The sequence below is a fragment of the Mobula hypostoma genome, chromosome 19 (assembly GCF_963921235.1).
Source record: "Mobula hypostoma chromosome 19, sMobHyp1.1, whole genome shotgun sequence".
Taxonomy (NCBI): Eukaryota; Metazoa; Chordata; class Chondrichthyes; order Myliobatiformes; family Myliobatidae; genus Mobula; species Mobula hypostoma.
The window spans coordinates 28084811-28097772 of NC_086115.1; the positions used below are offsets into that span (position 1 = coordinate 28084811).

Here is a 12962-nt window from a genome sequence, read left to right on the forward strand (position 1 = left end):
AGCTGAAGTCCATGAGCTACCTCTCATTAGGGATACGGAGGCAGAGAAGGTCAGTAACTTAAAATTTTTTGGCATCAGCATATCAGGATCTGTCCTGGGTTCAGCACATCATTGCCATCACAAAGAAGGTAAGACAGTACCTCTACTTTCTTCGAAGTTTGTGTGGATTTGGCATGTTACCAAAAACTTTGATAAACTTCTATAGCTGGACAGTGGAGAGTATCCTGAATAGTTGCATCATGGCCTGGTATGGAACTGCCGTTGCTCAGGAATGGGAAAGTTTACAAGAAGTGGAAAGTATAGCCCAATCTGTCACAGGTGAAGCCCTTTCCATCATTGAGTATATTTACATGGAGTGTTGCCATCAAAGAGCAGAATCCATTATCAAAGATCCCTCCCACCCAGATATATGTACTTTCTTCTCACTAATGCCTTTCTTCTCTCTAATCCAAGAGGCACAGAAGCCTTTGGTCGCCTGCCACCGTGTTCAGAAACGGTTATTACCCTATAACCATTCGGCAGTTGAACCACTAATGCTACTGACTCACTTTCAAGGGCCCTTAACAATTCACGCTCTTGGTGTTATTTTCAGTTGCACAGTTTGTCATCTTTTGCCTTTAGTTTTTGTCTGTGTATTTATAGTTTTATTGTAAAATTCTATTTTATTGTAAATTTTTTTCCTGTAAATGCCTGCAAGTAAATAAATCTGAGTAGTAATGGATAGGTAGCATATATGTACTTGGGTAATAAATTTACTTTGAACTTGAATCTACTATGAACTTTGAATTTCAAGGTAAGGCACCAGCGTGCAGGCACCTGTAATATCCTTGAATGTCAGCTATGTCACATTTCCAGTCCAGTCACTTGCTGTTTAATTCTTGTTGCAGAGTTGATTGCAGTACCAAATTGGATGGGACATTTAATTATTTGAAATGGAAAACTAGCTTGTCGTATATTTCAGAGAATGTCCTTTTACCATCCCTCCCCCTCCCCATATAATCTTTAGCTCCAGGCACTGAATCTAGTGGATCGAATTGTGAGCACCACAACCAAAGTGATGGAGGAACTCAACAAGTCAAGCAGCATCAATGCAGGGAAATGAACAGTGGATTTTCGGAGATGGGCAAAGCGGGGGGGGGGGGGGGGGGTGGGAGGAAGTATGAGTGCAAGCTGACAGGTGATAGGTGAGCAGGTAAGGGAAGAGCTAGGTGAGTGGGAGAAGGTGGTGAATAAGAAGTTAGGAAGGAATAGGTAAAAGAACTAATGGGAAAAAGGAGGAATGTAATAGGAAAGGATAGTGGTCCATGAAATAAAGGGAAGGAGGGAAAACAGAGGGAGGTGTTGGGCAGGTGAGTAGAAAAGAAGGGGTGAGAAGGCATTGGAATGGGGGAAAAGAAAATGGGGGGAGGGGAGGGGAAATTACCAGAACTTGGAGAAATCGATGTTCATGCCATCAAGTTGGAGACTACCCAGATGGAATATAAGGCATTGCTCCTCCAACGTGAATGTGGTCTGACATCTGTAGAGGAGGCAATGGCCAAGCATGTAGTAATGGGAAGTTGAATTGAAATGGGTGGCCACTGGGGGATGCTATATTTTGCGGTGGACAGTGAAAGTGCTTGACAGAAGTCCCCTAATCCGTGTCCTATCTCACCAAAGTAGAGGAGGTCCCACTGGGGCCACCGGGTGCAATAGATGGCCCTGACCTGATGGTATGAACATGGCATTCCTTCCCTTCACCTGACTTGCCCGTCAGCTCCTTCTTGTTCCTCTCATCCTTCCCTTTCTTCCATGGTCCACTGTCTTTTCCTATTAGATTCCTACTTCAGCCCTTTACCTCTTTCACCTATCCCCTCACATCTTACTTCATTACCCTCCGTCACCCATCTTCCTCCTCATCAACCAGCTTATACTCTTTGCCCTCACCCTACCTTATTATTCTGGCTTCTGTCCCCTTCTTTTTCAGTCTTGGGGAAAGATCTTGGCCTGAACTGTCAGCTGTCTATTCCTCTCCATAGATGCTACCCGACTTGCTAAATTCCCCCAGCAATTTTTGTGTTGTTCAAGATTTCCAACATCTGTAGAATCTCTTGTGTTTAAGATGAATTTGTAAGTCCATTTTGATAGGCATTGTGAATCAGAATTTTCAGTCAGCAATGAATATTGACTTATCACTGATTGAAATAAATTGTTCTTTGAGAAATCTTCACAACAGGAAATTTGAGAAATTTGAGAAATTTCCTGTTGAGTGAGGAGAAATGAAAAGCTTACAATTAGTCCTATTTTTGAATTGTAATGTTAGCAGAACTAACTTAAAAAAATCTTTAAAGAGCAGTTGAGTTTTCCTGTGTTTCCATCTAATATCGTCAAAGAAGACTTGGTAGATAAAGGGGTGCGAGAGTCTGATCAGAAAAAAATGAAGGTATATTTCAGATATAGGCAACTTGGATCAAGTAATTCCCCTGAAGGGTTCAAGATATGTAAGCACACACTTAAGCAAGAAGTTAGGAAGGCAAAAAGAGGCCATGAGATATCCCTGGCAGATAAAGTAAAGGAGATTCTGTGAGGGAACAGGTATATTTTGACACATATCAATGTTGCAAAGGTGGAAGTGTTGGAGAAACTGAAGCACATAAATATGGGTAAATATCCAGGGCCTGGCAACTGTATCTGGGAAACAAGGAAGGAGATGGCAAGGGTTTGGTAGAGATTTTTAAAACTTTGTCACAGATGATTTATTGGAAGATTGGAAGACAGCTAGGGTGTACTTTTATTTAAGAAGGACAGTGGAGATAAGCCAGGGAGCTGCAGGCCAATGAGCTTTGTTTCAGTGGTGGGAAAGTTACTGGAAGGGATTCTTAGGGACAGGATCTATTTACATTTAATAACTTAAGGATGAACTGGGGTTAAGTCAAAATGGCTTTGTGTGCGAGAAATCGTGTCTTGCGAATTTGACTTGAGTTTTCTGGAGAGGTGACTAAGAGGATTAACGAGAACAGGGCAGTAAACATTGTCTACATAGATTTTAACAAGGCAATTTACAAGGTCCTGCATGGTAGACTAGTCTCAAAGGTTAGAACATGTAGGATTTAGGGTAAGCTTGCCAATTGGATACAAAATTGGCTTGGTAGTAGTAATCAGAGGATGCTGGCTTGTGGAGGGGGGAGGTTGAGACATGTGACCATTGATGTTCTATAGGAATCAGTGCTTGGACCTTGTTTATCATATAATAAGTTAATGTAGTTGAAAAGGGCTGTTGGACATGTTGTTGAACAGGGAGACCTAGAGGTACAAGTGCATAGTTTCCTGAGAGTGGCAGGATAGTTTGAAAAAAAGCATATAACGTTATTGCCTTCATTGGCTAAGGCATTGAATATAAGATTTAGGACTGAATGTTACCGTTGAACAAAATGTTAGTTGAACTGCATTTGGAATAATGTGTGCAGCTTTGGTCATCACACTAGAGGAGACGTGATTAGAGAGGATGCAGAAAAGATTCACAAGAATATTCTGTAGAGAGCTTGAGAGATTAGATAGGTTGGGTCTGTTTTCCCTGGAGCGAGGGAGGTTGAGTGTGAACTGGTAAGAGGTATGTAAAATTGAGGGGCATTGATGGAGTAGATAGTCCTTGTCAGTTTCCCATGGTAGGAGTATATAAAGTTCAAAATAAATTTATTATCAAAGTACATATATGTCACCATATACAACCCTGAAAGCCATTTTCTTGTTGGCATACTCAATAAATCCATTATAGAATAATAACTATAAAAGAATTAATGAAAGACTGCGCCAACTTAGGCACTCAACCAGTAAGCAAAAGATGACAAACTGTGCCATTACAAAAAGAAATAATAGTAATAGATAGTTAAGCAATAAGTATCAAGAACATGAGACGAAGAGCCCTTAAAAGTGAGTCCATTGGTTGTGGGAATATTTCAATGGTGGGGCGAGTGAAGTTATCCCCTTTGGTTCAAGAGCTTGATGGTTGAGGGGTATAACTTCCTGAACCCGGTGGAGTGAATCCTGAGGCTCTTGTACCTTCTTCCTGATGGCAGCTGTGAGAAGACAACATGATCTGGGTGGGGGGCTGCTTTCCTGTGGCAACACTCCATGGAGATGTGCTCAGTGGCGGAAAGGGCTTTACTCGTGACGGACTGGGCTGTATCCACTACTATTTGTAGTATTTTCCATTCAAGTGCATTGGTGTTTCCATACCAGGCTGTGATGCAACCAGTCAATATACTTTGCACTACACGTTTTACATGTCATGCCGCATCTTTGCAAATTCCTAAGTAAGTAGAGGCGCTGCCGTGCTCTCTTCATAATTACCCTTACGTGCTGGGCCCAGAACAGGTCCTCCAAAATGATAACGCAGAGGAATTTAAAGTTGCCGACCTTCTCCAGCTCTGATCCTCCAATAAGGACTGGCTTTTGGACCTCCGATTTCCTCCTCCTGATGTCAGTAATCAGCTTCTTGGTCTTGCTGACATTGAGTTGAGAGGTTGTTGCTGTGGCACCACTCAGCCAGGTTTTCAATTTCCCTCCTATATGCTGATTTGTCACCACCTTTGATTCGGCCTAAGACTAGATGATACAGATTGGAGGTGACAGGGAGGAGATTTAAAGGGGATCTGAGGGATAAAATTTACACTAATTGTAGGAATGAGCTGACAAAGGAGGTTGTAGAGGCATGAATAGCAGCAAAGTTTCAGAGCAGTTATTTGAATATTTAAAGTGCAGGTTGATAAGTCCTTGATTAATGTTATGGGGAGAAGGCAGGTGAGTGGGGTTGAGAGCAATGTTCCCTCTAATTTGTGATGACCAGTGAGCACAAAAATCTTGAGCTGTGCAATTTTTTGCCCAGTAACAACAACATGTGTGCACTGAATTTTATATAAGACCATAAGATTTAGGAGCAGAAATAGGCCATTCGGCCCAGCGAGTCTGCTCCGTCATTCAATCATGGGCTAATCCAATTCTTCCAGTCATCCCCACTCCCCTGCCTTCTCCCCATACCCTTTGATGCCCTGGCTAATCAAGAACCTATCTATCTGCCTTAAATACACCCAATGACTTGGCCTCCACAGCCACTCGTGGCAACTAATTCCACAGATTTACCACTCTCTGACTAAAGTAATTTCTCCGCATCTCTGTTCTAAATGGACGTCCTTCAATCCTGAAGTTGTGCCCTCTTGCCCTAGACTCCCCTACCATGGGAAATAACTTTGCCATATCTAACCTGTTCGACCTTTTAACATTCGGAAGGTTTTTATGAGATCCCACCTCATTCTCCTGAACTCCAGGGAATACAGCCTAAGAGCTGCCAGACGTTTCTCATACGGTAACCCTTTCATTCCTGGAATCATTCTTGTGAATCTTCTCTGAACCTTCTCCAATGTCAGTATATCCTTTCTAAAATAAGGAGCCCAAAATTGCTCACAGTGCTCCAAGTGTGGTCACATGAGTGCCTTATAGAGTCTCAACATCACATCCCTGCTCTTCTATTCTGTACCTCTAGAAATGAATGACAACATCATTCGCCTTCACCACCAACTCAACCTGGAGGTTAACCTTTAGGGTCTCCTGCACAAGGACTTCCAAGTCCCTTTGCATCTTTGCATTTTGAATTCTCTTTCCATCTAAATAATAGTCTGCCTGTTTATTTCTTCCACCAAAGTGCATGACCATACGCTTTCCAACGTTGTATTTCATTTGCCACTTCTTTGCCCATTCCCCTAAACTATCCAAGTCTCTGCAGGCTCTCTGTTTCCTCAACACTACCCACTCCTCTACCTGTCTTTGTATCATCAGCAAATTTAGCCACAAATCCATTAATCCCATAGCCCAAATCATTGACATATATCGTAAAAAGCAGCAGTCCCAACACCGAACCTTGTGGAACTCCACTGATGACCGGCAGCCAGCCAGAATACGATCCTTTTATTCCCACTCTCTGTTTTCTGCCGATCAGCCAATGCTCCACCCATGCTAGTAACTCCCCTGTAATTCCATGGGCACGTATCTTGCTAAGCAGCCTCATGTACAGCACCTTGTCAAAGGCCTTCTGAAAATCCAAATACACCATATCTACTGCATCTCCTTTGTATACCCTTCTTGTAATTTCCTCAAAGTATTGCAGTAGGTTAGTCGGAAACCATGCTGGTTTTAGCCTATCTTCTCATGTGTCTCCAGGTAGTGAAGTGACCAAAGTGAGAACTGACAATCCTGACCTCAGATGCAGCAAAAGGTAGATGCTGGCAGGTGGTTGGTTTGTAGGGTGGCATGCTTCCCTCCCTGCAGCTCCTGCCGAGCTTTTGTGTACTCCCATTGCATAGTTTTGACCTTCACAGTACTATCTTCAACATTTCTTCACTATCTTCAACATTTCTTCCCTATCTAGTCATGAACAGAGATTCCCGGCAGTTACTGTGAATGTTGCACGTCTTTATGGAGACTCTGAGAGCATCTTTCAATCTTTCTTTGTCTATCTGTTGATTTGCTTCCATGACAGCTTGGGCTAGTGTGTCTCCCCCTCTTCCCCTCTCCCCCTTTCCCCCCCGGAGATTTGCTGCGGAGCTAGCACATGATGTGATTTGCCCAGTATCACCTATATGCGTAAAGTTGGGCGTCGGTACTGTGGATGGTGGCCTGGATGAGCTCTGACATTAGCTGGCTTTTCCTTCCAGTGTAATTGGAGGAATTTCTGGAGGCAGTGTTGGTAAATTTTGCAGCACTTTGAGATACCTGCTGTAGATGGTCTGTGCTTCAGAAATATGTAGGACGGCAGGAGTAACTGCTGCCAAATAAACCATGAAATTTGTGCAAGTTTACGGATTTTGATCTTTAAATATCCTTTCCCTAGATTGACAAAAGGGTTTGTGGGTGCTTTGAAGGGGATAGTAGATTTTACTTCATCGATGTCAGCTTTCACTGGGAAACCTTGGGACGCATCTGTCAGCAAAGGTAGACCTGAATGATTAACTTCACCACTGCTGCTTGCATTGTTGCCGCAATGTTGTTCATTCTATTTTCAATGAAAGTATTACATTTGAAAATAGATTCTCAAAGTTGGTGTAAACTTATTATCAAAGTGTGTATATGTCACCATATTATACTTTGAGATTCATTCTCTTGCAAGCATTTACAGGAAAATAAAGAAATACAATGGAATTTATGAAAAGCTATACACAGACAAAGACTGACAAATAGCCAATGTGCAAAAGAAGACAAATCCTGCAAATAATAAAAAAAGTAAATAAATAATACTGAGAACTTGCATTGTAGAGTCCTTGGAAGTGAGTCCATTGGTTGTGGGTCAGTTCAGCATTCAGGTGAGTGAAGCTGTCCAGACAGGTTCAGGAGCTTGATGGTTGTAGAGTAATAACTTCCTGAACCTGGTGGTGTGGCTGCTTCTGCCCAATGGTAGTAGCAAGAAGAGAGCATGGCCTGGATGATGGAGATCCTTGCTGATGGATGCTGCTATTTTTTGTGGCAGTGACCCTTGTCAGTGTGCTCAGTGAAGGGGAGGGCTTTGCTTGTGATGGACTGGGCTGGGCTTTTGATGTGGATATTCAAAGTTTTACTCACGTGGATTGTGTTTTACTTGTCGTTTTGTAGGTCTGTCTAAATTCTTCCACAATGGAAGCTACTTGAGGAAAGATGCTGTGGCTTCAAGTATTCAAGAGATTAAAAAGATACTGCACTGGTTTGAGAGGCAAAGTGAGCTCTGTTTCTATGCAAGCTCCTTACTGTTTGTGTATGAGGGATCACCTGAGCTGAGAGCGACAGGTAACAAAGCTGACAAACCAGCAGCACCAAAGGGTATACGGAGAACTGGAGAGCTGATGGAATACAACAACAACATTCATGTGATGGATTCTACTGAGAACGGAATAGTGGAAGCCTCGGTTGGTCAAAGCCTCTCCAATATGTATGCACTTCACAGGAAGGGCTGCTTCCGGGCACACCAAAGTGTGGTCCCACTACAGCTGAAGAATACCGAACAAGACCATGGGATATGCAAATGCTTAAATCTCATTCCACCTGGTCAGCCAAATGGCAATGAAACAAAACCATTGGACAAAGATTTCATTCATGCATCGAGCATGTTTCCAGAGCCTCCAGAAGTTGCTGTAAGAATGATAGACTTTGCACATGTGTTTCCTAGCAACACAAAAGATGAAGAGTATATATATGGGCTGAAACACTTAATCAGTGTGTTACAAAATATGCTGGATGATTAATTTTTAAAAAAATATTGGTGGGTAGATTGTTGGCAAGCAAATAAATGCAGGGGAATTATATTGATTTCTGCACAAGTTCTGATCCATCATTTTGTGTTTATAATGTGATTCCAGGTGTACTGTTTGCTTCTTTCACTGTACAGTACTACTTGTGATTGATTTGATGTTTATAATAGCTCAGGAAAATTTATCAACTCATCATTGACAGCCGCTGAAACAGGGCCAGAAACCTGCAGAGGGCAGCTCACGCCTCATAACTACTGACAAGGAAATTTATGAGTTCCCGCTGTTTGTAACAAACCCACAGACTTCAGTGATGATAATTGGTTTTTCAGATATGTAACCAACTGCCTGCCAATCCTAGGCATAGAACTTGTGCCTATGGAATAATTCTATCTTCAGTGAAGACCAGGTTAGTCAGACTTTTGATTGTTTTGAGGATGTTGCTGCCACTTTTCTGAGATGTGTATTTTACTAGCCTTTTTTTACAGTTGAATTCTTGCAATTCGTATAAAATGTTTAATATAAAATGTCGGTTGTCTCTGATGCATTCAGCTGAAATCCATGGAGTATTGCAATGGCTTGTTAATTTATGAATGTAATGAAAGCTAATGCAAAATATCACCAGTGAGTGAGTCACCTGGTTACCCATTTGCAAAGATTTTCTGCTGTCTGGAACAACACATGCATGTTAAACAGATATATTTTAAAGTGCTTTTCCTTTTTTTTAAAAGTCTATTAGTAGTCAAAACCTACGATGAGGGAGGAAAAGACAATACTTTGTGGTGCAGGCCATCCATCTACAGCCTTCTGTTGAAGTTCAACTTGTAACATTAAAATACTCCACCAAAATTGTAATCAGTCGTAGTCCCAGTGCTTGTTTTTCTTCAAAATGAGCATGCTTTGACTTGTTCACAACCCCTTTTGTATGTGCTAGCAGTGCTTTATCTTGTTAATTATTTCCAAAGTTATTTTTTGAACACTCAGTTTACCAAGTTATTGATATTGTTTCCTCAAGTTAGCCTCTGGGCTAAGGTATGTTGGTATTTACTTTTTATAAAACTGGTACAAAGGGAATTGGTGCATTGGGCCAACCACGTGTGTAAGAATTTTCATTACATGAACACTAAACTTTGGGGATCAATAACTAATAGTCTCTTTGACATGTCTTTAAGTAAACAAGAAACTGCACTCACAAAAAAATATATGTACCAATACTGACTTGTGGCTCCAATAAGATAGCCTTCATCTTTACTAATCAGATGGCCTATTTCATTTCAAATATTTGCATCTGGATGGTGGGAAATATTTGATAAATTTTTACAAGATTAAAAATAGCCAAATTCTTGACATGGATCAAGATGTGTATTTCAGAATAACACATGGGCACTAAAATGCAAACTTTTTGTGTAATTCTTAAAAATGCACTAGATATTGAAATTTTGTGTTCCTTTCATTTATCATTTACATTTGCACAGACCGATATACTATCAATATACTTTTAAAGATTTTTCATTTATTTTAATTTCTATTGCTTTGCCAGGTTCATAGGGTGAATTTTGTGACATTAAATGTGGAGTGAAAATGTGGTAGAAGTGAGTAATGCATGTGGAGATTATGTTAGTCATATAAATGTATTTATCGAATAATGTGTGCTTTTTCTAAAAACAAAGTTATTTCTGTAATATTTTTTAATTGTATACTATGCTTTTTTGTATGTTTGTTAACAGAAGTTTACATAATTCAGCTGTACATTTCTTATAGAACATATTACATCTCTTTGAACGATTGACTATTTATCCAGGCTTCAAAAAAATTAATACTTCTAGTCTTAATTCTTTGATGTTATTCAATTATTTTCTTACCCAAGGTATAAAAAAAATTCTTGGAGTGATACATTCCTCTGAACAAGAATGGGCATCCAAATTGAGTGGTGGGTGAAAGGTGAGAAAATAGGAACTGCAGGGTATTTTTTGTGTAAAACATAATTTCAGTTATTTCTTTATCTAGACAGTTAAGTACAAGAAATGCTGCTACAAAATACTACATTGGGAATATGAAGTTTTACTTAATTTTTCTCTCATAATTTTGCTTGCTTTGCTACTGATTTTATTGTTTTTTATATTTTAATGTTGATTTCAGCCTCCCTTTCTTCCCACCTACCCCTCTGCCCCTCAAACTTCCTATTATACCAATCATTTCATTCTCCATTTGTAGTCAGGAATTGGACTTTGCTTGCTGTAAGTTTGATCAGAGGCTGGTGAGTTTTGAAGGCATCACCTTTGGATTGATCCTTTAGAAAAACCTGATGGACAAGCTTGGGTATTTGTTTATGAAGGGTCTTTTTTAATATCCTTTCAATCTGTTTAAAATAAAGTATTCCTTGATTTAGTTACCTCATTTTTAAAATTGATTTTTTATGACCTCGGCTTTAAAGTATAGCATAATTGCTTGAATACAATTTATAATAAAGAATTATGATTCCCAATGAACCTACATCTGATTGAATTAGCAAGGGGATAGACGGCTAAAGAAAGGCTTCACTTAGCCAACACCAGTATTAGCTGGAGAAGTTGGTCTTTCCATTATACTTTCCTTATCTGTAGGAATATATTCCATTCATTTAAGAATTCCAAATGATGCGATTTGTCATCTCATATTGGTCTATTATGCAAGTAATATCACTGTATTTCTTTGTGTTTTGCTCTTCAGGGTCATATTGTTTAAAGCAAGTTTAAGAAGCATAGGAAATGTGTAATCAAGTGCCAGTAAACATTCTAATTCATTATCTTGGACAAAATTGTTTAAAGTCCTTGCACTTTGGGCTATAAATTTTATTGGAACCTAGCATACAATGCAACCAGTAAATTAAAGAAACGTGTTTACAAATTACACCAAACAACTACTGAAATTTTACTTCTCTGCTGGATGTGGTATATTTTACATGGATGGGGATTTTGTAGCCCAACTTAATTTTTATGTTGAAGGTTATTAAATATAATAGGATTCTGTGGATTATTAGGATTTCAGTACAAATCTACATTCATTCACATGATAATCTGGAAAAAAAGATAGGTTTTCTTCCACCTGGCATCCCTGAGCCCAATATGTTTTTGTCCCCAGATCAAAGATTTTTGCAAAAACAGTTGAACTCTCCATAGAAGCTTCACTGCAGTGAGCAAAACATCCAATGTATGGCTGTTTGCTTTTTGCTACTGTTGCAGAAGACTTTAAATATTTGAACAGTTGTGGTCATACGATGTTCATTAATGTCTTCTACTGTGTCAGAAATTCTGCATTTGCTATTCTCATATTCAGTCGGTGAAATGGTAGAAAGGCCTTACTGAGTGTGAACTATACCACTTACAAAATCACCACCCCTAACGTTCTGTGAGGTATTCCTTCAGTATCATTAATATTGAAGACAGCATTGCAATGTGCAGAATGGAATTTTTTGGTATTCTCTCAAGATACCTCAGAAATTACTATTATAACAGGTATTTTGGAGAAAAAAGGATAATGTATGTATATTTCAGTTGTTAAAAATGGTGTGTTTGGCAAGGTGAAAAGTATGGCAATAACATGTAAAATGTAGATTATATGGCATCTTTTGACTGGCTACAATATTTGGCGTTTCATATTTAAAATGCTTTACAGTTTCTTGTCTTTTGGTGAAATTATCAATAAGCCACATTCTTACAGACCATCTTGATTAATCTTGGTCACTGTTCACATTAATCAATGCTTTTTGTACTATTTCATGTATGTGCTGCAGCATAATTTTTATCTTTGTGTAAACCAATAATGAATACAAATGCTACTTTTTCCACAGTGGCAGATATGACACTGAAGCTCCATTCACTTTTCTTTATACTAAAAGAGGATTGGGGTGAAGTTGGGTTGCCATTTTCATTAGTGCACACTTGTTTATATTGAAGCATGCTATCAAACAGAGATCGATGTACGAACCAGATCCAAGTTTGATTTCTGCTCAACCTGTTGCAAATGGTAGCCTTCTGCAATGTACCAGAGAGCTGTGAAACAAGGCTGTTAACTTAGGTTGGAGTGCAGCCTTGGTGGGATCTGTGGGTTTGAGAGCCAAGATGTGAGTGGCATCCTCTTCCTACAGTATTCGTAATAAAATGAGGAATTTATTGTCATGTGAAAAGAACAAAACTTTCCTCCTTAATGTTGACTTCTCAAAACTGGACACCTAAATTTGAACAGAGGACAGTATACTCAAACAACAGGAATTCTGCAGATGCTGGAAATTCAAGCAACACACATCAAAGTTGCTGGTGAACGCAGCAGGCCAGGCAGCATCTGTAGGAAGAGGTGCAGTCGACGTTTCAGGCCGAGACCCTTCGTCAGGACTAACTGAAGGAAGAGTGAGTAAGGGATTTGAAAGTTGGAGGGGGAGGGGGAGATCCAAAATGATAGGAGAAGACAGGAGGGGGAGGGATAGAGCCAAGAGCTGGACAGGTGACAGGCAAAAGGGGATACGAGAGGATCATGGGACAGGAGGTCCGGGAAGAAAGACAAGGGGGGGGGACCCAGAGGATGGGCAAGAGGTATATTCAGAGGGACAGAGGGAGAAAAAGGAGAGTGAGAGAAAGAATGTGTGCATAAAAATAAGTAACAGATGGGGTACGAGGGGGAGGTGGGGCCTTAGCAGAAGTTAGAGAAGTCGATATTCATGCCATCAGGTTGGAGGCTACC

At 40.1% G+C, this 12962-nt stretch overlaps 1 protein-coding gene across 1 annotated transcript in view; it reads left to right on the forward strand.

Moving 5' to 3' along the window:
- ipmkb (inositol polyphosphate multikinase b) overlaps positions 1-12581 on the forward strand; it is a 139577-nt gene extending 126996 nt beyond the window's left edge. Inside the window, exon 6 of the mRNA XM_063071594.1 lies at positions 7618-12581. Within this exon, the coding sequence (XP_062927664.1) occupies positions 7618-8243 (626 nt within the window). The 3' untranslated portion in view covers positions 8244-12581. The remainder of the gene's footprint in view (positions 1-7617) is intronic.
- The last annotated feature ends 381 nt before the right edge of the window (positions 12582-12962 follow it).